At 36.2% G+C, this 26,097-nt stretch overlaps 1 protein-coding gene across 2 annotated transcripts in view; it reads left to right on the plus strand.

Annotated features, from left to right (window-relative positions):
• Nucleotides 1-3,639: 3,639 nt before the first annotated feature.
• The window catches only part of LOC124153535 (F-box only protein 5-like), a 28,552-nt gene continuing 6,094 nt past the window's right edge, over nt 3,640-26,097 (plus strand). The window contains exons 1-3 of one of the 2 annotated variants that reach the window (XM_046526762.1): nt 3,640-4,743; nt 5,043-5,198; nt 9,728-10,074. In XM_046526762.1, coding sequence (XP_046382718.1) covers nt 4,570-4,743; nt 5,043-5,198; nt 9,728-10,074 — 677 coding nt within the window. In that variant the 5' untranslated portion in view covers nt 3,640-4,569. Of the gene's footprint in view, nt 4,744-5,042; nt 5,199-9,727; nt 10,075-17,302; nt 18,402-18,700; nt 18,857-26,097 lie in introns of those variants that run through there. The other variant, XM_046526763.1, reaches the window with a different exon arrangement.

Below are 26,097 nucleotides of genomic sequence, written 5' to 3' on the forward strand. Positions count from 1 at the left end.
GTATAATAACACGATATGTTTACCTATTTATTATTCACTATTGAATTTTTACTCCACAACGATGAAAATAAGGATAAATGCCGATAAGAAAATTGTTCTTCAGAAATCTTACCCCAAGTTCACATCGAATATTTACACTGATACATTACTCAAACATGATTGCCAATAGTTAAATGACATCAAAACCAAGCCACTTTATCATTACGATTCACATTCTAGTCATTAAATGATGTAAAATGCCAATAAATACCGACATGAAGATGTACACCAAAAATGTTAAACTAAACTTTCTGAAACTTAAAATAATTCCCATTGCTTTAATTTGCATTAAATATGCGTTCTAGTTGTATAATAACACGATATGTTCACCTATTTATTATTCACTATCGAATTTTTACTCCACAACGATGAAAATAGAGATAAATGCCGCACAAGAAAATTGTTCATCAGAAATGTTACCCCAAGTTCACATCGAATATTTACACTGATACATTACTCAAACATAATTGCCAATAGTTAAATGACATCAAAACCAAGCCACTTTATCATTACGAATCACATTCTAGTCATTAAATGATGTAAAATGCCAATAAATACCGACATGAAGATGTTCACCAAAAATGTTAACCTAAACTTTCTGAAACTAAAATAACTCCCATTGCTTTAATTTGCATCAAAAAAGCGTTCTAGTTGTATAATAACACGATATGTTTACCTATTTATTATTCACTATTGAATTTTTAATCCACAACGATGAAAATAAGGATAAATGCCGATAAGAAAATTGTTCTTCAGAAATCTTACCCCAAGTTCACATCGAATATTTACACTGATACATTACTCAAACATGATTGCCAATAGGTAAATGACATCATAACCAAGCCACTTTATCATTACGATTCACATTCTAGTCATTAAATGATGTAAAATGCCAATAAATACCGACATAAAGATGCACACCAAAAATGTTAACCTAAACTTTCTGAAACTAAAATAACTCCCATTGCTTTAATTTGCATTAAATATGCGTTCTAGTTGTATAATAACACGATATGTTCACCTATTTATTATTCACTATCGAATTTTTACTCCACAACGATGAAAATAGAGATAAATGCCGCACAAGAAAATTGTTCATCAGAAATGTTACCCCAAGTTCACATCGAATATTTACACTGATACATTACTCAAACATAATTGCCAATAGTTAAATGACATCAAAACCAAGCCACTTTATCATTACGAATCACATTCTAGTCATTAAATGATGTAAAATGCCAATAAATACCGACATGAAGATGTACACCAAAAATGTTAACCTAAACTTTTGAAACTAAAATAACTCCCATTGCTTTAATTTGCATCAAAAAAGCGTTCTAGTTGTATAATAACACGATATGTTTACCTATTTATTATTCACTATTGAATTTTTACTCCACAACGATGAAAATAAGGATAAATGCCGATAAGAAAATTGTTCTTCAGAAATCTTACCCCAAGTTCACATCGAATATTTACACTGATACATTACTCAAACATGATTGCCAATAGTTAAATGACATCAAAACCAAGCCACTTTATCATTACGATTCACATTCTAGTCATTAAATGATGTAAAATGCCGACATGAAGATGTACACCAAAAATGTTAAACTAAACTTTCTGAAACTTAAAATAACTCCCATTGCTTTAATTTGCATTAAATATGCGTTCTAGTTGTATAATAACACGATATGTTCACCTATTTATTATTCACTATCGAATTTTTACTCCACAACGATGAAAATAGAGATAAATGCCGCACAAGAAAATTGTTCATCAGAAATGTTACCCCAAGTTCACATCGAATATTTACACTGATACATTACTCAAACATAATTGCCAATAGTTAAATGACATCAAAACCAAGCCACTTTATCATTACGAATCACATTCTAGTCATTAAATGATGTAAAATGCCAATAAATACCGACATGAAGATGTTCACCAAAAATGTTAACCTAAACTTTCTGAAACTAAAATAACTCCAATTGCTTTAATTTGCATCAAAAAAGCGTTCTAGTTGTATAATAACACGATATGTTTACCTATTTATTATTCACTATTGAATTTTTACTCCACAACGATGAAAATAAGGATAAATGCCGATAAGAAAATTGTTCTTCAGAAATCTTACCCCAAGTTCACATCGAATATTTACACTGATACATTACTCAAACATGATTGCCAATAGTTAAATGACATCAAAACCAAGCCACTTTATCATTACGATTCACATTCTAGTCATTAAATGATGTAAAATGCCGACATGAAGATGTACACCAAAAATGTTAAACTAAACTTTCTGAAACTTAAAATAACTCCCATTGCTTTAATTTGCATTAAATATGCGTTCTAGTTGTATAATAACACGATATGTTCACCTATTTATTATTCACTATTGAATTTTTAATCCACAACGATGAAAATAAGGATAAATGCCGATAAGAAAATTGTTCTTCAGAAATCTTACCCCAAGTTCACATCGAATATTTACACTGATACATTACTCAAACATGATTGCCAATAGTTAAATGACATCAAAACCAAGCCACTTTATCATTACGATTCACATTCTAGTCATTAAATGATGTAAAATGCCAATAAATACCGACATGAAGATGTACACAAAAAATGTTAACCTAAACTTTCTGAAACTTAAAATAACTCCCATTGCTTTAATTTGCATTAAATATGCGTTCTAGTTGTATAATAACACGATATGTTCACCTATTTATTATTCACTATCGAATTTTTACTCCACAACGATGAAAATAGAGATAAATGCCGCACAAGAAAATTGTTCATCAGAAATGTTACCCCAAGTTCACATAAAATATTTACACCGATACATTCCTCAAACATGATTGCCCATTGTAAGATGACATCAAAACCAAGCCACTTTATCATTACGAGACACATTCTAGTCATTAAATGATGTAAAATGCCAATAAATGCCGACATGAAGATGTACACCAAAAATGTTAACCTAAACTTTCTGAAACTAAAATAACTCCCATTGCTTTAATTTGCATCTAAAAAGCGTTCTAGTTGTATAATAACACGATATGTTTACCTATTTGTTATTCACAGTTGAATGTTTACTCCAGAACGATGAAAATAAGGATAAATGCCGCATGAGAAAATTGTTCATCAGAAATGTTACCCCAAGTTCACATCGAATATTTACACTGATATATTCCTCAAACATGATTTCCCATAGATAGATGACATCAAAACAAAACCACTTAATGATTTAGAGACACATTCTATTCACGAAATAATGTAAAAGGTGAATGATACCGGCATGAAGATGTTCATCAAAAATGTTAACCGAAACTAAAGTCACTCTCGGGGCCTAATTGTGCATCAAACAATAATATAATAACGGTTTCCAATTGATGTGTACTTTTCTCTGCAGCTGTAGCTGTATAATTTGCCTTCTTTATAGTTTTCATTAACAGTAACACGTATTTCGAATCCGATTTCAGGTTCGGATTAGTACCACTGTGGCGCGAGTCCTCCATAAGAAAGGGATATTTCCGCTTTTAGTTACTCATTTGTTTTTTTGATTCCAAATATCAGCATAGGGGCGCTGTCTCCGATGTACGTGAAAAATGTATACCATACCTCCGATCTCTAAAATTCAAGGACCACGGCCTGAGACGGCCCCTTTATGAACAGTAAAATGCCGTCTCAGTCAGTCTGGTCTCAGTCCCGTCAACTGTTATAAAAAGCAGCCCCGAAAGCATTAGCAAACGATGGGATGATGCCAGACCGTCCGTGCTGCAAACACTCAGTGGTACCCATTAGTATGATTGTGCTCTCAGATTTATCGTGTCTCTAGTCGTGCCTTTTCGTGATTGATTTTGCAGATCGAATAAGCCAGTTTCAAAATGAAATCCATGAGCCCACCCGGCCGTTCCGAAGAAATGCAATGTGTCACCCCGGAATGCTCATCTCGTTACTCCTTGATTTCTTCGTCCGCGGAGGATAGTGGTTACTCCAGTATACCTTCATCAGGGATATCTTTGAGGTCTCTCCGGGGTACTTACGGGGTACTTCAAGGATATTCGGAAGAGGCTTTTCGATTCTGGAGTCAACTCATCGACTCCAGACGTTACCCGTAAGGAGCGATCGTCCCGTCGTGTATCTGGCAGGTGTCTCATTCCTACCATTATCGTGGAAGAAGAGGTAGATTCTCGGGGTAGCGAGCAGACTCACGAAAATGAAGAATTTGTGCATGGATTCTCAACTTCAACGAAGTCTCTTCCGTGGAAACTTTCCAGCACTCCAAGTCCGAAAAAGCATCATCCCTATTCAAGGGATTTTAGCCGAGGAAAGGTATGCCATAATGCTGCCCAAGCCCTCAGTCAAAAAACTCGCACACCTCCCCGGAAAGGCTCCCTCCATTCCTCTCCCATCACAAAGTTTCCATCATTTTCTGAACTTCCCGAGTATCGTAATCCTCGTCGCCCTAGATACGGTGCTCAGCATGTAGACTTTCTTTGGTGCTTGGGCAAGGAGAGGATGATGGCTCCGGCATTGTCCCTTGTTCTATCGAGTTTGAGCGGTGAAGATCTGATGGCATGCAGTGCCGTGAGCAAGACATGGCGAACACTTATTATGAGTGATAGAACTGCCAATTCAAGGAGGTTGGCAGCTATCGAGAAAAGAAAACTGAGAAAAGAGAATATGTCTCAGGTAAGCTGATATTCATAATTGTGTGCGTGAGAAATGGTTAATTTAAATGATTTCTTTAAAATCAGTTGTCCTTATATTTTGTGAAATATGTATTTCTAATTTTTCCAATGTTGGGTGAGCCTTACTTCAATGGTAGGGGTTGTCACTTTTCTACGCTTTATAGAAATCAGTTTTATCCCTATTTGGTTCCCAGTAACGTTTCTTTAAAGCTCTCATGCGTCTGTGCCCTTCCTGCACATCTTTTTATTAACGTTATAAAAATTAATTATTTAAACAGTATTTGTATCTTATTCTTGCAGATTCCATCAAAAGATAGAGTGGCTTTCCTCAAAGAAAACCGTTCTGTATTGGGTGTCATCCAGAAGGAGAGGTTATTTCCTCCTGAAGGCTCAATTCTGAAAACTCCACCACCAAAAATGAGTCCAAAAACACTCAAGTTTGAGCTCTACATGAAAGTAAGTTATTGGTTTTATTTTCTATTTTGAAGAAATTAATTTATATCCTTGTTTTTCTCAATCTCAGATTTTGATTAAGAGCAACTAATAGCCTTTATGTAATGCATCTTAGTTTGACCAACCCTTAGAAATTTATGCATGACTGGAATGTAAATGTGTACATACTATAGAAGAAAAAGTTTCCTGAGGAAGTTAGGGTTGCCAGTGTCAGTCTGAAAGATAATTGATTTCCTTTGTGATGGAATTTTATTCTAAGGCTTAATTAAGGGCGACTTATATACCAACACATTACATTGTCTTGATATTTTGACCATACAAGTTAGTGATGGAGAACACACAATTTGCATGCCATGAGTGAATACCCTCTTATCAGTTTAATGATGGCACATTTAATAGCCCTGAAGCAAGTCTTGTTCGTTTAATCCAGTCTGAGATTCACCATGGAAGAAGAAGGTGCTGTAACGGAGCATACCTTACCATCAATCAGGATATCTGGGTTTCAATCCCAGCTTTGCCAAATGATTTTTTCATGGCAAGTCTTGCCCTTGATTTATGTAATAATTCCTTTGAAACATTCTATGTAATGCTTGATGAAAATTTATCTCATTCTTTCTCTTCCCCCCTCTTTTTTCTTTTCACCTAGCACCTTCTTTTGCCTGGTAAATTTGATTCTCTCTACTCTCCATGCCATGGGTTTGAATTTCCCATGTTAGAATCCAGCCAAAGAACAGCATGCTGTGAGTGAGGAAATAATGGCAGTATTAACTATGTTGGGAAGATTTATCCCCTCTGTAGTACCTTGATTCATAATAATGCATTTTTAGTAGTACCTCCAGTTTTTTTGGTTGTTTGTTTTTGTGAAACAAATATTTAGGACAGTTAAGTGGAATCATACATGGCATTTTAGTCTGAGTCAGTTGTGCACTTCATTGTAAGCAATTTACAGATTAAGGTAGGTTTTCATTGAATCTGTGTTATTTTTCTACCTTTGCACAGATAACTATCAACTATGTATTACCTTACATGATTTCATTGTTTTTTTGGTATGTCTCTTCAGCCCTCTGGAAAGGTATCAACTCATTTCCCCATCTTTGTGTACATAATATCCTTTCTTCTATTACCAAATTTTACAGCATTCTCTTGCCTCGCCCATTCTCAGTATCTTCTCCAGCCAGTACTATTCTTTTTGAAAAAATAGGCAAAATTCTATTCCACAATGATTTTTTATGCTACTGGTTTCAACCTTTCAGTGCCATTTTTCTAGTGTAATAGACTTTCACTAAGTGGTGGCCAAAGTTCTCCACTTAATGAGTGATATTCATTCACCTACCCCTACACCTTGGATGCTTGCAGCTTGCTCTCATCTTCCTGCCATGTAGCCCATGTTTCCTCGCAATTCGTAAAATACATCAATTTCAATTAAAGCTCTAAACCACTCCTTTTCTATTACTCGTACTTACACGCATTGGACTCATAATTGATTCCCCTTTCTTGCAAGCATTTCTTTTGCTAGTGTAACTATCTTCCTTATTTCTGTACTTCAGGTACCACTTACTCTCTTTACTCATAATTTGATTGGAACGGTTCATTCAAATAATAAACTACTTTGAAGCTAGGGTCTACTTACAATATTTATTCAACCATGATGGAAATAGTTGATGATAACAATCCAAATCCCTCTCTACTTGGCATTTATCTCAGGAATGGGATATCTAGTTGCCTTCCTTTTCCTTAACTCAAGTTGGCCTTCTCCAAGGAATTTCTTTTCTTTTGACCAAACCTATTTACTATTTACATTTCTAATAATGACTTTGCTACCTGTGAAATAAAATTTATTTGAACTCAAAAAGTTTCTTTTCGAATGCTTTCTTAAGTTTTTTTCTAGTTACACGGTAGTAGAACTAGTTTCTAGTTCTACTACCTCTTTCATTCTCCAGAGAACTTAACTCTGTTTCAGGATATATTTTACAGGCCTAAGATTTCTGTGTTATTCTTTTCTCTTATTTCTAGGATAGCAGAGCTGATCAACGTCATTTATGCATATGTACTTGCCATCTATTACCATGTAATTTTACTTTTCCATTGCTTTTCTTTCAGTGTCATTCTTATCTTCCCTCTGCCATTTAACCTTGCAAGATGCTCAGTCACTTCAAGAAATTTTGGAAAAAGTTTGTGGCACTACCTCAACTTCTCACAGAAATTTACTTTCCCAAACGCCTTTTTTTCTTTGTGATATATACAATAAAAGTTAATCACGTTAAAAGTTAATAAAAAAGATAAAAAGTTATCACCGCGGCTAGTCCCGGTATACTTTGAACCAGTCTAGAGCGAACACCTCTTTGTGTTCTATGTCCGGGCCTGCTCTCCGGCTGTGGCGCTGTGCGCACGAATTGGACTGCTTGTGGCATCATATGCTCTGCAGTCCAGCTACCTCTTGTCCGGTAGTGTCCGAAAATATCCACAGGGAAGAATGACGCTTTGGTAGCTTAACTGGCTAAAGCACTCGACCGGAAATCGGGGGATCCGAGTTCGAATCCCGGTCAAGGCGAATGATTTTTTCTCTGTGGATCTTTCGCACAATATATACTCAATTTGCATCTGAGCTTACCTTTCTAATATAACATTTTCCTGTAAGAACTGAAATGAATATTGAGACAATGGATTCAGGCCAACCTTGGGGGGTCCATAAGCAGGGGGGAAATTTTTGAAAAACAGGGTACTAAGCAGAGGGTTTTAAACTAATTTTAACACTTTTCATAATCAAAAATACTTCATTTGCTAAAGAAATATTTGGTAAATTCATGATTTTTCAATATTTTGTTTTTTTATATGAAGGAAAATAATTGTGTCTTTGTATACTTATTTTATTGGCAATGAGTGACATCAAAGTTAGGAATTTGGGCAAGGGTTAACATATTTGTCAGTTTGTAACCAAGGACAACAAACGGGCAAGGGAAACAAAATTCCCTTGAGAAGTGGAAGAGGCACCACTAACTCGCCGGCCTCGGTGGCGGCGGGGTAAAGTCCTCGCCTGACAAACCGAAGGTCGCGGGTTCGAGTCCCGCCTGGGTAGGATGCTCTTATCCAGGGCATGGGCGTGTGTGAATGTCCTTCATTGTTAACTGTTAATTCCCCATTGTAAAGGCCGTTGTGCTGTTTATGGGGTAATGGAAATAAATAAATAAACTTGTCCTAAAACTTTTGACAGTAATGGTTGTCGTTAGACCTATGTCTACATTCACCTTACTTCTCTGTCTCATTACTCTTTTCCTCTCCTCTATTCTAGCTTCCTCCACATTAATTTTTCAAAAGGTGCTGTTTCAATTACATTGTTGCAACTTGGAAAATATTTTCATAATTTTTAAACTTACGCATAATTCTTAGAAATTTTGTTTTCAGAATGTAATCCGGATTTAACAAATTTTTATATGTAATGCATATTCAAATTCTGAAATTGTGGAACTGATTATGAGGAAAGTCATCGGAATCCAATCAATTTTTATTAGAAAGTGGAAATAAAAGGGTCTTTCTATTGATGTGGTCTGTGTATCAGCTTTGGTTAGGCTACATGAGTGGACATGCTCCACACTGAATGAGTAGCATGGCCTGATTTGACTCTGGGAAGCAGATGGTGAAGGGTTGAAATGACTTTTCTGTAGTAATCATTGATCTTGAAAAAATGATTATTTGTGAAAACCATAGTACACATGGGATAGAAGTATATTAGATAGAAGAAATTTTAAACTTGGTATACCTTTTCATATTGATTATGGAATGGAATCTTACTGATTTCTTCAGTTTATTCTTAGTTCAATAATTCTTGGTCACAACTCATTGTGGTCAGGAGGGGCAGATTGTAAAGGCCGTTTTACACGGGGCACGGAATTGCGCAGGTTAGAGCTGCATTAATTTCTAAAATGGCGTGGAATTGTGCGAATGCATGAACGAAATTAGAACAGGGGCTATTTTGCCGACTCGCATCCACGCATTCTCGCATGTGTTCTAGCAATTCACCGATTTACACGACGCAATTTAGATTGCACCTTCGCACGTATGTCAGATTGCGCAATTCCGTGTACCGTGTAAAACAGCATTAACATGCAAATCTCGAATTATTAACCCACAGCATAGATAGTAGTTTTACAAGAGGAATAAAACTAGTGTGTACTTATTTATCAATTTAAATCAAATTAGCATAAAATAATCCAAAAGCAAACTAAATTTTATGGACAGTATCCTTTGAACATCACTTAATGCTGAGGAGTCAATGACCATTTCCTTTTAAATTACTTGATGCAGCTTCTGAAAGGAGCAGATGGAGGAATATTTGTGTGCCAAAATGAAGTGGTTACGGAAAATGAATCAATGAATGCATATTGACTGAACTGTCTTCCTTAAATAACTGGTCCATGACATTCCTGCTGTTTGTTGATGAAATAATATGTTTTTATTTTGTATGCTTGTTGCTATTTGCGATTCGGAATAAAATCTTGCTTAAAAATTTTTTTTATCTTACTTCACAATTACAGGAGGGGCTACGGGTGGATGGAAATGAATTTCAGCATTTGAAACCATGCCCACATTGTAGTTTCCCATCCCTGGTTGATGCAAAACTCAATGTAGGTGTGTGCTCGAGGCTTGGATGTCAGTTCAGGTTTTGCACTTTATGCCACTGTTTGGAGCACACTATGCCCATCAACTCTCATTCGGCCTCGCCTCCAAGGTACATGGCTTGCCCTTTTGCTCCAAAGGCTGCCTCTCCTCCATCTCCCCCTCGGCCTATGCTTCTAGCCACCAGAAGACAGCTGAATTTAGCAGCTAGCAAGAGAAGTAAAAGGAATCTTCGCAGACTGATGCCATCCTCTTTGAAGATAATGTATGTGAAAGAATTTGTGATTTTTAGATGAACTGTTTGTAGTATATGTGAAAGAGTTGCTCACCATTTAAATTCTGGAGCCCAATTTGAATTTTATATGGCTAATGCATTTCTTTCAATTTTAATTTCATGTTGTGGTGACATTGAAAATGTTTTACTTAGTATGTATGTGATTTGTTGTTTTTAATGGGATATTTTAATTTTAACTATTCATGATAAATTACCTTTTATTGTGTGTTGTAAATGTGCCAGAGGTAGAATGGCACTTTGCCATTTGTGTGGGTGGTTAAGTATGGAAGTGTTTTATTTTATGATTTAAACTTTAAAAAGATCAAATGAAGAATTTATGAGTTTCAAATGGCTTTGAAATAACAACAATTTTCGTGAGTCTGCTCGCTACCCCGAGAATCTACCTCTTCTTCCACGCCTATGATTCTTTTTGACTTGTTTAATTAATACTGAGAGATATATATACACATCTTGATTAAATTTAGTCAGTACTTGATCAATAGCTGACATGAATACCATATGCCTTGTAAATTGTTAATAATTATTGGAAAATCGAGGAAATTAGTGCAATCTATTGTTATTTATGTAAATCTTGTTGAATTTTGGAGGATCCTTTATTGATGATTAATTATGGACTGATAATATTCACAAACATGGAGGGTTTAAATGGAGAATTAATAATGCCAATGTATATTAATTAAGTGAGAGACATATTATGCTGAATATTTTTGCTGCTATTTTGATAACTAATAATTATTTAGTGAATAACCGTATATTTGAATAACCTTGTATTTATTGTTTATATAAATTGGGATATATATTTTGTTGGTCGACCCTAACTTTCTCTTGGGTTGCAATATGAATTTTGGGTAGAAGTTAAAACCCATTTTTGTCAATCGTTGATTTTTGATAAGGTGGTTGAACCCAACTAATGGGACAACCCAGGATTCTCATGAACCCAACTGCTTTACCAACCCAATCTTGCCCATTTACTAAGTGGTTGGTTATTGTATTGCCTTACTTGGTTTTAAAAACCACAAAATATCTCTGATGAGAGAAGGAACATTTGAGTTTGGTAAAGATATCCTGGTGTTATACCAATAAAAATCTTCCCAGTTCCTTCTAGTCGCTGATGATAATTATTTGTAATTTTGATTCACTGTACACCGAAACAAGCATCACATTATGACATGTTGATTATTAATTTTATTTTCTTGCTATGTAATACTAAATAATTTACTCTATATCATTAAGCATTATTTCTTGTCTCACTCTTGTAATTGTCATGTTACTCACTTAAGAATTCTGTTGAATTCCAAACATCACTCCTGAGGTTATTATTTACAGAGTGATAAAAATGTATGTTCTTGTCAAAACTATTTTTTGAGTGATATTTCTTGAAAACTATTGTCTCAATCAATAAACTTTTTATATTCAGTTCAATTCTAACCACTGAATAATGGTTTTTGTGAAATTCATGGGGTTTAAACAGTGGGGGTTCATCCAGTGAAAACCAGTGGACCTGTGATGCCTCGATAAGTTTTCCTGGCATTAATCAGTTCTTGGTGGACGTGTCTTGTCCACAAGTTCAAGCAATTTTTGTGGTCATTTTCCCACAGAGGATGTGGCATTTTTTTAGTGTACCCCCCCCCCCCCAAAAATTTCTGGTACCCCTCCCCCCCAGAAATTCTTCGAACTTCCTCCGAACTTATCCGCAGAACTTAGCGCGAAAAATACCCTGCCTCTGGAAACTCAGCCTCTGGAAACAGCCTCCAAAACAGCCTCCGAACCAGCCTACCTGCAATGCAAGACTTATATAGGACTACTGCGGAGAAATACTTCTCCTTGGCAAGCAAGGGGAAATCGGTGCTAAGGCCTTAGTATTGCACTTGGAGTGAGAAGTTTTACCATTGTCCTATCACAACTCTCTCTCCCTCCAACACCTCACCCCAGTATCTCCTTCCCCTCCATGTGTTCCAATGAACTATCCCTCTGATGTCTCCAACCCAGAAGTTGAGGGGAAAATTCTGGGTGCTGGCTGTTGTCTCAAAACCAGGGAATGGTGTTTTGCGGAGCGGCCGTTTCTGCAGGGGCAGTGACGCATCAGTGGGCGGTTGTTGAATTCGCCTGGCTACCCCTCCACTCCCTGGAAGAAGCCCTCCCCTCAAATGCTGTCTCGCCTTGCATAGGCAAGCTCTTTTCTGGTCGTGACCTGCTGGGAGTCACATGTCTTGTGAGGCATGAGATTTTTAGAGCAATTTTCTGCTGGTATTTAGCTGGTAATGTTTCCTTTGGGATCATGAATTTACTATCATTGTTTTCTGTAATACTTCTGATTTTTTGAATACTCTACTTTGAATAGATATCGTACGGTAATAACTCGTAAATTGTTTTTGGCTACCTTTTTCTTGTGAGCTGTTTTTCTTGTTTGTGGAATCTTACCCTGATCCAGCATGTGACCGACGGTTGGAGTATTTCCCTTGTCTGGACTTACGTGAAAAATCAACCAGATTTTACAACGTAATGTTACAATGTTCATGAACTTATTGGGTCTGAAACAGAAGAACAATGTGGAAAACAGTTACGGAAAATTTCTTGATCTTGTTCTTACTAATGTGGTCGAGAGTAATATTGAGGTGATTCGCTGTACGTTGCCAGTGATTAAAGAAGATCACTATCACCCAGCAGTAACCGCTCATTATGTCTGTGGTATTACAAAAAAAACAAAAGATGATTTTGCCAATTCATATAACTTTAAAAGAGGTAACTACTTGAAATTATACGAGGAGCTGCGGATTAAAGATTGGAACGCAATTTCATCTACTAATGATGTCAATATTGGTTTGGAAATGTTTTACAGTTACCTAAATGAAGCGATTGATATATCTATTCCAAAATGTAAAATATTAGAGTACAAGTATCCTTCGTGGTACAATTACGAGGTAATTAAAAAAATAAAGAAGAAAGATAGACATAGACTACTGTTCAAGAAAACTGGGTCAAGTTATCACAAATCAAAATACAATACTTTGAGAATAGAAGTTAGAGAAGATATTAATAAAGCTTTAAGTGTTCACTTGGAAAATATCAAATATGAAGTTGTCAACGGGAACTATAGTAGTTTTTGGAAATTTGTGAGAAAAAATAAGGCTAGTGGTCATATCCCTGAAGTGCTTACACTAAATGGTTGTGAATTTGCCTCACCAAGAGAAATAGTTAATGCATTTAAAGAATATTTTATGTCTGTTTATGTTACTCAAGTAGATCCCTCTAAGATAAAGTATGCTAATGAAACCCTTGCCCAAAACAATGATAATATAATCATTATTAGTATTAGCATGGATGAAGTGCTTGAAGCAATCCAAAGTTTAGATACCAAAAAATCTATTGGTCCTGACAATATCCCTACGTATATTGTGAAAGGCTGTAAAGAGATCTTAGCTCAACCTTTATGTCAGTTGTTTAATAACTCTTTAAAAAGTGGAGTATTTCCCACAAAATGGAAAACTGCCAAGGTGTGTCCTATTTTTAAAAAGGGAGAACGAAACGACATAAAAAATTATAGGCCTATAAGTATATTGTCTGTTTTTTCAAAAATATTTGAGGGTATTTTATGTAAGCGTATTAACTTTCTATTAAAAAATCGGATAAGTGATACACAACACGGCTTTATAGCTAATAGGTCAGTAACGACCAACCTAGCTATCTTAACCGATTATGTTATGAATTCCATGGATAGCGGTTCTCAGGTGGATGCAGTCTACCTAGACTTTAAAAAAGCCTTTGATACTGTACAACATAACATATTGCTAAGCAAACTGATAAGTATTGGCATTGCAGGCTCTTTGTTAACTCTTTTGAGTTCATTTCTAAATGAAAGAAAACAATACGTAGTGCATCGAAACGTGGTGTCTGACAAGTACTCTGTTGTGTCTGGTGTGCCTCAAGGCTCGAACCTGGGTCCACTTCTGTTTTTGATATTTGTTAATGACTTGCCACAATGTATCCATCATTCAAGATGTCTAATGTTTGCAGATGATGTTAAAATATATAGAAAGGTGAACAACTTACAACATTGTCTCCAGATACAGTCAGATTTAAACAGTCTGGTCACCTGGTCTCATGAAAATGGTTTATTTTTTAATGTTGATAAGTGTATTGTTTTATCTTTTTCACGGAGAAAAAATGTAATCAAATGCAATTACCATATGGAAGAATCCAAATTGAATAGGACTAATGAATGGAAGGATCTAGGGGTCACCTTTGATAGCAAAATGTATTTCACCACACATATATTGAATATTAGCATAACTGCATGTAAACTTTTGGGCTTTATACACCGTATGTCAAAATATTTTGACTCTGAGATGGTACTCAAGACATTGTACTACTCTTATGTAAGAAGTAAGTTGGAATATGGGTCAGTTATTTGGAATCCCTATTTAAAGAAACATATTGTACTGCTGGAGCAAGTTCAAAAGAGATTTTTAAGATTTCTATATTTTGTATTATATCATGTGTATCCGCTGTTCGAGAATTATGTTTGTTATAGTGATTTGTTAAGAGTGTTTGGTCTCCATACCCTGCAAAATAGAAGAACCATAAACGACCTGCTATTTCTGCATGATGTCATTAATAAGGGCCTATGTTATGAATTGCTTAAGGAAATAAAAATAATAGTACCAAATGTTAATAGCCGGTTCAAAAGAACATTTTACATATCTAAGGTTAAAACAAATTATTGTTCCAATACGCCAATACGAAGGATCTGTGTACTATATAACAAAAACTTCAATGATTTAGACCTGTATCAAAAGAAAAACTGCTTTTTAAAAGATGTTAAGAATATGTTTCGCGACTGTGATAGTATTTAGTTAATATTTTTACCATTTGTTATCATGATTGTTACTTTTTTGTGGCTGTGACCAATTTATTTTCTATTTTTTGTAGTTATAATCATGTATTGTTCACCCTATAATTATGTACATGTTGGGCGAACTTTAAACATAATAAATAAATAAATCAGAAAATTGTTCTTCAGAAATCTTACCCCAAGTTCACATCGAATATTTACACTGATACATTACTCAAACATGATTGCCAATAGGTAAATGACATCATAACCAAGCCACTTTATCATTACGATTCACATTCTAGTCATTAAATGATGTAAAATGCCAATAAATACCGACATAAAGATGTACACCAAAAATGTTAACCTAAACTTTCTGAAACTAAAATAACTCCCATTGCTTTAATTTGCATTAAATATGCGTTCTAGTTGTATAATAACACGATATGTTCACCTATTTATTATTCACTATCGAATTTTTACTCCACAACGATGAAAATAGAGATAAATGCCGCACAAGAAAATTGTTCATCAGAAATGTTACCCCAAGTTCACATCGAATATTTACACTGATACATTACTCAAACATAATTGCCAATAGTTAAATGACATCAAAACCAAGCCACTTTATCATTACGAATCACATTCTAGTCATTAAATGATGTAAAATGCCAATAAATACCGACATGAAGATGTTCACCAAAAATGTTAACCTAAACTTTCTGAAACTAAAATAACTCCAATTGCTTTAATTTGCATCAAAAAAGCGTTCTAGTTGTATAATAACACGATATGTTTACCTATTTATTATTCACTATTGAATTTTTACTCCACAACGATGAAAATAAGGATAAATGCCGATAAGAAAATTGTTCTTCAGAAATCTTACCCCAAGTTCACATCGAATATTTACACTGATACATTACTCAAACATGATTGCCAATAGTTAAATGACATCAAAACCAAGCCACTTTATCATTACGATTCACATTCTAGTCATTAAATGATGTAAAATGCCGACATGAAGATGTACACCAAAAATGTTAAACTAAACTTTCTGAAACTTAAAATAACTCCCATTGCTTTAATTTGCATTAAATATGCGTTCTAGTTGTATAATAACACGATATGTTCACCTATTTATTATTCACTATTGAATTTTTAATCCACAACGATGAAAATAAGGATAAATGCCGATAAGAAAATTGTTCTTCAGAAATCTTACCCCAAGTTCACATCGAATATTTACACTGATACATTACTCAAACATGATTGCCAATAGTTAAATGACATCAAAACCAAGCCACTTTATCATTACGATTCACATTCTAGTCATTAAATGATGTAAAATGCCAATAAATACCGACATGAAGATGTACACAAAAAATGTTAACCTAAACTTTCTGAAACTTAAAATAACTCCCATTGCTTTAATTTGCATTAAATATGCGTTCTAGTTGTATAATAACACGATATGTTCACCTATTTATTATTCACTATCGAATTTTTACTCCACAACGATGAAAATAGAGATAAATGCCGCACAAGAAAATTGTTCATCAGAAATGTTACCCCAAGTTCACATAAAATATTTACACCGATACATTCCTCAAACATGATTGCCCATTGTAAGATGACATCAAAACCAAGCCACTTTATCATTACGAGACACATTCTAGTCATTAAATGATGTAAAATGCCAATAAATGCCGACATGAAGATGTACACCAAAAATGTTAACCTAAACTTTCTGAAACTAAAATAACTCCCATTGCTTTAATTTGCATCTAAAAAGCGTTCTAGTTGTATAATAACACGATATGTTTACCTATTTGTTATTCACAGTTGAATGTTTACTCCAGAACGATGAAAATAAGGATAAATGCCGCATGAGAAAATTGTTCATCAGAAATGTTACCCCAAGTTCACATCGAATATTTACACTGATATATTCCTCAAACATGATTTCCCATAGATAGATGACATCAAAACAAAACCACTTAATGATTTAGAGACACATTCTATTCACGAAATAATGTAAAAGGTGAATGATACCGGCATGAAGATGTTCATCAAAAATGTTAACCGAAACGTTCTGAAACTAAAGTCACTCTCGGGGCCTAATTGTGCATCAAACAATAATATAATAACGGTTTCCAATTGATGTGTACTTTTCTCTGCAGCTGTAGCTGTATAATTTGCCTTCTTTATAGTTTTCATTAACAGTAACACGTATTTCGAATCCGATTTCAGGTTCGGATTAGTACCACTGTGGCGCGAGTCCTCCATAAGAAAGGGATATTTCCGCTTTTAGTTACTCATTTGTTTTTTTGATTCCAAATATCAGCATAGGGGCGCTGTCTCCGATGTACGTGAAAAATGTATACCATACCTCCGATCTCTAAAATTCAAGGACCACGGCCTGAGACGGCCCCTTTATGAACAGTAAAATGCCGTCTCAGTCAGTCTGGTCTCAGTCCCGTCAACTGTTATAAAAAGCAGCCCCGAAAGCATTAGCAAACGATGGGATGATGCCAGACCGTCCGTGCTGCAAACACTCAGTGGTACCCATTAGTATGATTGTGCTCTCAGATTTATCGTGTCTCTAGTCGTGCCTTTTCGTGATTGATTTTGCAGATCGAATAAGCCAGTTTCAAAATGAAATCCATGAGCCCACCCGGCCGTTCCGAAGAAATGCAATGTGTCACCCCGGAATGCTCATCTCGTTACTCCTTGATTTCTTCGTCCGCGGAGGATAGTGGTTACTCCAGTATACCTTCATCAGGGATATCTTTGAGGTCTCTCCGGGGTACTTACGGGGTACTTCAAGGATATTCGGAAGAGGCTTTTCGATTCTGGAGTCAACTCATCGACTCCAGACGTTACCCGTAAGGAGCGATCGTCCCGTCGTGTATCTGGCAGGTGTCTCATTCCTACCATTATCGTGGAAGAAGAGGTAGATTCTCGGGGTAGCGAGCAGACTCACGAAAATGAAGAATTTGTGCATGGATTCTCAACTTCAACGAAGTCTCTTCCGTGGAAACTTTCCAGCACTCCAAGTCCGAAAAAGCATCATCCCTATTCAAGGGATTTTAGCCGAGGAAAGGTATGCCATAATGCTGCCCAAGCCCTCAGTCAAAAAACTCGCACACCTCCCCGGAAAGGCTCCCTCCATTCCTCTCCCATCACAAAGTTTCCATCATTTTCTGAACTTCCCGAGTATCGTAATCCTCGTCGCCCTAGATACGGTGCTCAGCATGTAGACTTTCTTTGGTGCTTGGGCAAGGAGAGGATGATGGCTCCGGCATTGTCCCTTGTTCTATCGAGTTTGAGCGGTGAAGATCTGATGGCATGCAGTGCCGTGAGCAAGACATGGCGAACACTTATTATGAGTGATAGAACTGCCAATTCAAGGAGGTTGGCAGCTATCGAGAAAAGAAAACTGAGAAAAGAGAATATGTCTCAGGTAAGCTGATATTCATAATTGTGTGCGTGAGAAATGGTTAATTTAAATGATTTCTTTAAAATCAGTTGTCCTTATATTTTGTGAAATATGTATTTCTAATTTTTCCAATGTTGGGTGAGCCTTACTTCAATGGTAGGGGTTGTCACTTTTCTACGCTTTATAGAAATCAGTTTTATCCCTATTTGGTTCCCAGTAACGTTTCTTTAAAGCTCTCATGCGTCTGTGCCCTTCCTGCACATCTTTTTATTAACGTTATAAAAATTAATTATTTAAACAGTATTTGTATCTTATTCTTGCAGATTCCATCAAAAGATAGAGTGGCTTTCCTCAAAGAAAACCGTTCTGTATTGGGTGTCATCCAGAAGGAGAGGTTATTTCCTCCTGAAGGCTCAATTCTGAAAACTCCACCACCAAAAATGAGTCCAAAAACACTCAAGTTTGAGCTCTACATGAAAGTAAGTTATTGGTTTTATTTTCTATTTTGAAGAAATTAATTTATATCCTTGTTTTTCTCAATCTCAGATTTTGATTAAGAGCAACTAATAGCCTTTATGTAATGCATCTTAGTTTGACCAACCCTTAGAAATTTATGCATGACTGGAATGTAAATGTGTACATACTATAGAAGAAAAAGTTTCCTGAGGAAGTTAGGGTTGCCAGTGTCAGTCTGAAAGATAATTGATTTCCTTTGTGATGGAATTTTATTCTAAGGCTTAATTAAGGGCGACTTATATACCAACACATTACATTGTCTTGATATTTTGACCATACAAGTTAGTGATGGAGAACACACAATTTGCATGCCATGAGTGAATACCCTCTTATCAGTTTAATGATGGCACATTTAATAGCCCTGAAGCAAGTCTTGTTCGTTTAATCCAGTCTGAGATTCACCATGGAAGAAGAAGGTGCTGTAACGGAGCATACCTTACCATCAATCAGGATATCTGGGTTTCAATCCCAGCTTTGCCAAATGATTTTTTCATGGCAAGTCTTGCCCTTGATTTATGTAATAATTCCTTTGAAACATTCTATGTAATGCTTGATGAAAATTTATCTCATTCTTTCTCTTCCCCCCTCTTTTTTCTTTTCACCTAGCACCTTCTTTTGCCTGGTAAATTTGATTCTCTCTACTCTCCATGCCATGGGTTTGAATTTCCCATGTTAGAATCCAGCCAAAGAACAGCATGCTGTGAGTGAGGAAATAATGGCAGTATTAACTATGTTGGGAAGATTTATCCCCTCTGTAGTACCTTGATTCATAATAATGCATTTTTAGTAGTACCTCCAGTTTTTTTGGTTGTTTGTTTTTGTGAAACAAATATTTAGGACAGTTAAGTGGAATCATACATGGCATTTTAGTCTGAGTCAGTTGTGCACTTCATTGTAAGCAATTTACAGATTAAGGTAGGTTTTCATTGAATCTGTGTTATTTTTCTACCTTTGCACAGATAACTATCAACTATGTATTACCTTACATGATTTCATTGTTTTTTTGGTATGTCTCTTCAGCCCTCTGGAAAGGTATCAACTCATTTCCCCATCTTTGTGTACATAATATCCTTTCTTCTATTACCAAATTTTACAGCATTCTCTTGCCTCGCCCATTCTCAGTATCTTCTCCAGCCAGTACTATTCTTTTTGAAAAAATAGGCAAAATTCTATTCCACAATGATTTTTTATGCTACTGGTTTCAACCTTTCAGTGCCATTTTTCTAGTGTAATAGACTTTCACTAAGTGGTGGCCAAAGTTCTCCACTTAGTGAGTGATATTCATTCACCTACCCCTACACCTTGGATGCTTGCAGCTTGCTCTCATCTTCCTGCCATGTAGCCCATGTTTCCTCGCAATTCGTAAAATACATCAATTTCAATTAAAGCTCTAAACCACTCCTTTTCTATTACTCGTACTTACACGCATTGGACTCATAATTGATTCCCCTTTCTTGCAAGCATTTCTTTTGCTAGTGTAACTATCTTCCTTATTTCTGTACTTCAGGTACCACTTACTCTCTTTACTCATAATTTGATTGGAACGGTTCATTCAAATAATAAACTACTTTGAAGCTAGGGTCTACTTACAATATTTATTCAACCATGATGGAAATAGTTGATGATAACAATCCAAATCCCTCTCTACTTGGCATTTATCTCAGGAATGGGATATCTAGTTGCCTTCCTTTTCCTTAACTCAAGTTGGCCTTCTCCAAGGAATTTCTTTTCTTTTGACCAAACCTATTTACTATTTACATTTCTAATAATGACTTTGCTACCTGTGACGTTACGTCGTAAAATCTGGTTGATTTTTCACGTAAGTCCAGACAAGGGAAATACTCCAACCGTCGGTCACATGCTGGATCAGGGTAAGACTCCACAAACAGAAAAAACAGCTCACAAGAAAAAGGTAGCCAAAAACAATTTACGAGTTATTACCGTACGATATCTATTCAAAGTAGAGTATTCAAAAAATCAGAAGTATTACAGAAAACAATGATAGTAAATTCATGATCCCAAAGGAAACATTACCAGCAGAAAATTGCTCTAAAAATCTCATGGCTCACAAGACATGTGACTCCCAGCAGGTCTCGACCAGAAAGAGGGCTTGCCTATGCAAGGCGAGACAGCATTTGAGGGGAGGGCTTCTTCCAGGGAGTGGAGGGGTAGCCAGGCGAATTCAACAACCGCCCACTGATGCGTCACTGCCCCTGCAGAAACGGCCGCTCCACAAAACACCATTCCCTGGTTTTGAGACAACAGCCAGCACCCAGAATTTTCCCCTCAACTTCTGGGTTGAGACATCAGAGGAATCGTTCATTGGAACACATGGAGGGGAAGGAGATACTGGGGTGAGGTGTTGGAGGGAGAGAGAGTTTGTGATAGGACAATGGTAAAACTTCTCACTCCAAGTGCAATACTAAGGCCTTAGCACCGATTTCCCCTTGCTTGCCAAGGAGAAGTATTTCTCCGCAGTAGTCCTATATAAGTCTTGCATTGCAGGTAGGCTGGTTCGGAGGCTGGTTCGGAGGCTGCTTCGGAGGCTGTTTCAGAGACTGTTTCCAGAGACAGGATTTTCCAGAGACAGGATTTTGCGAGACAGGGCACTTTGCTACAGGGACCCTTTGCGCAAAAAATCCTTTGCGCGAAAAAACCTTAGCGCGAAAAGTTCTTGGCGGGAGAAGTTCTGCGGATAAGTTCGGAGGAAGTTCGAGGAAGTTCGAGGAATTTCTGGGGGGGGGGGGTACCAGAAATTTTGGGGGGGGGGGGACACTAAAAAATGCCACATCCTCTGTAGGAAAATGACCACAAAAATTGCTTGAACTTGGGGACCAAGACACGTCCACCAAGAACTGATTAATGCCTAGAAAACTTATCGAGGCATCACAGGTCCACTGGTTTTCACTGGATGAACCCCCACTGTTTAACCCCCATGAATTTCACAAAAACCATTATTCAGTGGTTAGAATTGAACTGAATATAAAAAGTTTATTGATTGAGACAATAGTATTCAAGAAATATCACTCAAAAATAGTTTTGACAAGAACATACATTTTTATCACTCTGTAAATAATAACCTCAGGAGTGATGTTTGGAATTCAACAGAATTCTTAAGTGAGTAAACATGACATAATTACAAGAGTGAGACAAGAAATAATTTCTGAATTGAAATAGAGTAGATTATTTAGTATTACATAGCAAGAAAATGAAATTAATAATCAATATGTCATAATGTGATGCTTGTTTCGGTGTACAGTGAATCAAAATTACAAATAATTATCATCAGCGACCAGAAGGAACTGGGAAGATTTTTATTGGTATAACACCAGGATATCTTTACCAAACTCAATGTTCCTTTTCTCATCAGAGATATTTTGTGGTTTTTTTTTTTTTTTAAACCAAGTAAAGCAATACAATAACCAACCACTTAGTAAATGGGCAAGATTGGGTTGGTGAAGCAGTTGGGTTCATCAGAACCCTGGGTTGTCCCATTAGTTGGGTTCAACCACCTTATCAAAAATCAACGATTGACAAAAATGGGTTTTAACTTCTACCCAAAATTCATATTGCAACCCAAGAGAAAGTTAGGGTCGACCAACAAAATATATACCCCATATTATATAATCATTAAGTACAAGTTTATTCAAAAATACGGTTATTCACTAAATAATTATTAGTTATCCAAATACCCGCAAAAATATTCAGCATAATATGTGTCTCACTTAATTAATATACATTGGCATTAGTATTTCTCCCATTTAAACCCTCCATGTTTGTAAATATTATCAGTCCATAATTAATTATCAATAAAGAATCCTCCAAAATTCAACAAGATTACGTAAATGACAATAGATTGCACTAAATTCCTCGATTTTCCAATAATTATTAACAATTTATAAGGCATATGGTATTCATGTCAGCTATTGAACAAGTACTGACTAAATTTAATCAAGATGTGTATATATATCTCTCAGTATTAATTAAACAAGTCAAAAAAGAATCATAGGAGATGCTAACAAAATGAGAACTGCATATTGCATCAACAAAAGAAATCACTCTAAATTTCACTCTTCAATTAACAATAGAAATGAGAGCTACATGCTGGTTGCGACAAGATGAAAGTTCATACTTGTCGGGCGATGAAGGTCGCAACTCAACGCCAAAAGCCACACTAAAACACAGTAGGCAGTCTTAAAATCAGCTGATCAATTCAATCACTCAGCCATCGATAGAATATTGAACACTGCAAAATCACGACACTTATCACTGTCCAGAATTGTGAGAATGTCCATAAAGTCTTGGTGGAGAAAAGGTGACACAAAACACAATTGAATCTTAATAACTGGGGCCACCTCCACAGCTTATCTGGAAACGAGCCATCTCGGGGATTTCCCCCCAAGTTAATCTCCCGTCCTCTCCCTCCAAGCACCCATAATTCCTCCACCTTACCCCATCTCACAATCACAGTAGACCAACACTAAATTACATGAGTGAATTAAGCAGATGAGAATAAGCAAGTACAATACAATATTTCAGAACAATTTCAATTACAAGCATAGAAATAGACTTATTATTCATTAATCAAAACAATATTAGTAGGAATCAATAGAAATACAACACCGAAATCAAGCATCAAATAGTATTTGAGAGAGCAAACATTAGCATTCATTGAAAAAAAAAAGAATAAAAAAAAAATCAATGATATTTCATTCCTTTTAATTACTGGAGTTAGCAATGCCACCATGATATGCCTTTAAGTGAGAAACATGACAGATTTTCTCTTTCCCAGGAGAAACTTCCAGAATAACTGTTACAGGAGAGAGATACTTTTTAAGGACGAAAGGTCCTTTCCACAGAGGTTCCAGTTTTGCCATTTTCTGTTCACCTTTAGAACTGACAGGATGGTTTTTGCAGAGAACAAGATCTCCCACACAGAAAGTGATTTGGGAGTGAGATTTATTATAGGATTCTTTATACCTGTTTCTGGCCTTTTTTAAATTAGCAATAACATGATTCAGACATGCTTGTCTGTCATTATCGCTGAGATCATTCTCGAATAAAGATTTTGGAATGTCCCACTGATTAATTAAAGGATGCTTAAGTTCTCTGCCGAAAATTATCTTGGCAGGAGAATATCCACTGCTCTCATGAGAGGCAGTGTTCAAGGCAAAATTTAAGTCAGCAAGCATAGAGTCCCACATATGGTGAGCATTATTGCACAAAATAGCAAGTGCAGATTTTAGATTTCTATGCAATCTCTCTACCTGATTAGAACAGGGATAGTATGGAGAAACAAAAATTTGCTTAACCCCCAGTTGCAAACACATCTCCTTAACGGCATGAGATTTGAAAACTTGTGCATTATCAGAAACCAAATATTTTGGAAAACCGAATTTTGGAAACACTCTTTGAGTGAGTATTGAAACAACCGAACCGGCCGTAGCCTTGCGAACTGGCTCAAGAAAACAAAACTTAGAAAATCCATCAATAAGAGAAAGTACATATTGGTGTCCACCTTTAGTCAGAGGTAAAGGACCCACAAAGTCAATATAAAGTCTTTCCCAAACATCAGAAGGATTGTGCGACGATAGCATGCCAGGAGGTGGAGCATTTCTGGGTTTACAAGTTTGACACAGATGGCATTTTCTGACCATGTCATAAACCTCTCTTTTCATATCCTTCCACCAAAAGTGTCTGCTAATCTTATCATAAGTTTTAGCCATGCCCAAGTGAGCAGACATACTAGAGCAGTGAAAATATTGAAAAATCATAGGCCTCAAGACCGTAGGCAAAACAGCTCTTCCTCGCTTAATTTTAGAATTCCCATAACATAATAGCTGTCCCTTCAGAAAATAGTTTTTGTCGTTCAAGGAATTATTATTAATCTGATTGAAAATATCCTTTAGAACGAGATCAGTTTCTTGGTGTTTTCGAATGTCGACAAATGACAAAGGCAATTTATGTAACACACAAGAATAAGGAACAGCTGACTCCTTATGAGTGTTAGATTCCACATCTAAATGACTATTTGTAGATGAGGATGGCTCAATGCGAGAAAGACAATCTGCGACAGAATTAGATGATCCTCGAACATGATGCACAGTGAATTTATAAGAGGATAATTTAAGAACCATCCTGCCTAGTTTGCCCAACTGCTTAGGATGAGAGAAAAGCCATGTCAAGGCACCATTATCAGTGTACAAGTGAAATGGTTTTACTTGTAAGTAAACACTGAATTTTTGAATTCCAAAATGAATTGCGTGACACTCCAATTCATAAGAAGAAAATTTACGTTCATGTTCCAAGAGTGCCTTACTAGCGAAAGCCACAGGGACAAAATCACCATTTACTTTGTGATTCAGAACGGCACCAACCGCCAAATTACTGGCATCGACAAATAAATGAAATTCCTCGTCAAATCGAGGGAAAGATAATACTGGTGGATTGGTGAGAGCTTTCTTCAACTGACAGAAAGCCTCATTTTCAACAGCTGTCCATTGAAAAGGAACATTTTTACGTTTTAAGCGATTCAGTGGCATAGAAATTTCAGAATACCTTGGAATAAATTTGCAGTAAAACCCACAAAGTCCAATGAATCTGGCCACTTCCTTCACATTTCTGGGAACTGGGAATTGTTCAATTGGTCTCACTCTCTCAGGATCAACTTGCAAGGTTCCATTTGTGATGAGATGGCCCAGAAAAGTGAGTGATTCCACACCAAGCTTAACCTTGTCCTCGCACACCGTCAAACCGGCACTGCGTAGTTTGTTGAGGACAGCATTAACATGAGATACATGGTCTTCAGCAGACATGGAATAGATACACAAGTCATCAATATATGGGTAAACACATGAATATTTCAAATCGCCCAATACTTCATTAATGAGACGAGTGAATATTTGAGGAGAATTTACAAAACCAAATGGCAATCTATTATACTGGTACACTCCGAACGGCGTCACAAAAGCAGTTAATTTCTTAGAATTCTCAGATAATGGTATTTGATGAAAGGCAGAATTGAGATCAAGAACAGTAAAATATTTTGCATCAGCAAGATATTGGAATGCATGTTCAACAGAAGGTGTAGGATAACCGTCCGATTTAACAACTTTGTTCAACTTACGGTAATCAACCACTAATCTTTCAGATCCATCCTTTTTAGGCACTAGAAAAGCTGGCGAACACCAGTTTGAATTGGAAA

Source organism: Ischnura elegans, chromosome 2, assembly GCF_921293095.1.
Source record: "Ischnura elegans chromosome 2, ioIscEleg1.1, whole genome shotgun sequence".
In the NCBI taxonomy this organism is placed as follows: Eukaryota; Metazoa; Arthropoda; class Insecta; order Odonata; family Coenagrionidae; genus Ischnura; species Ischnura elegans.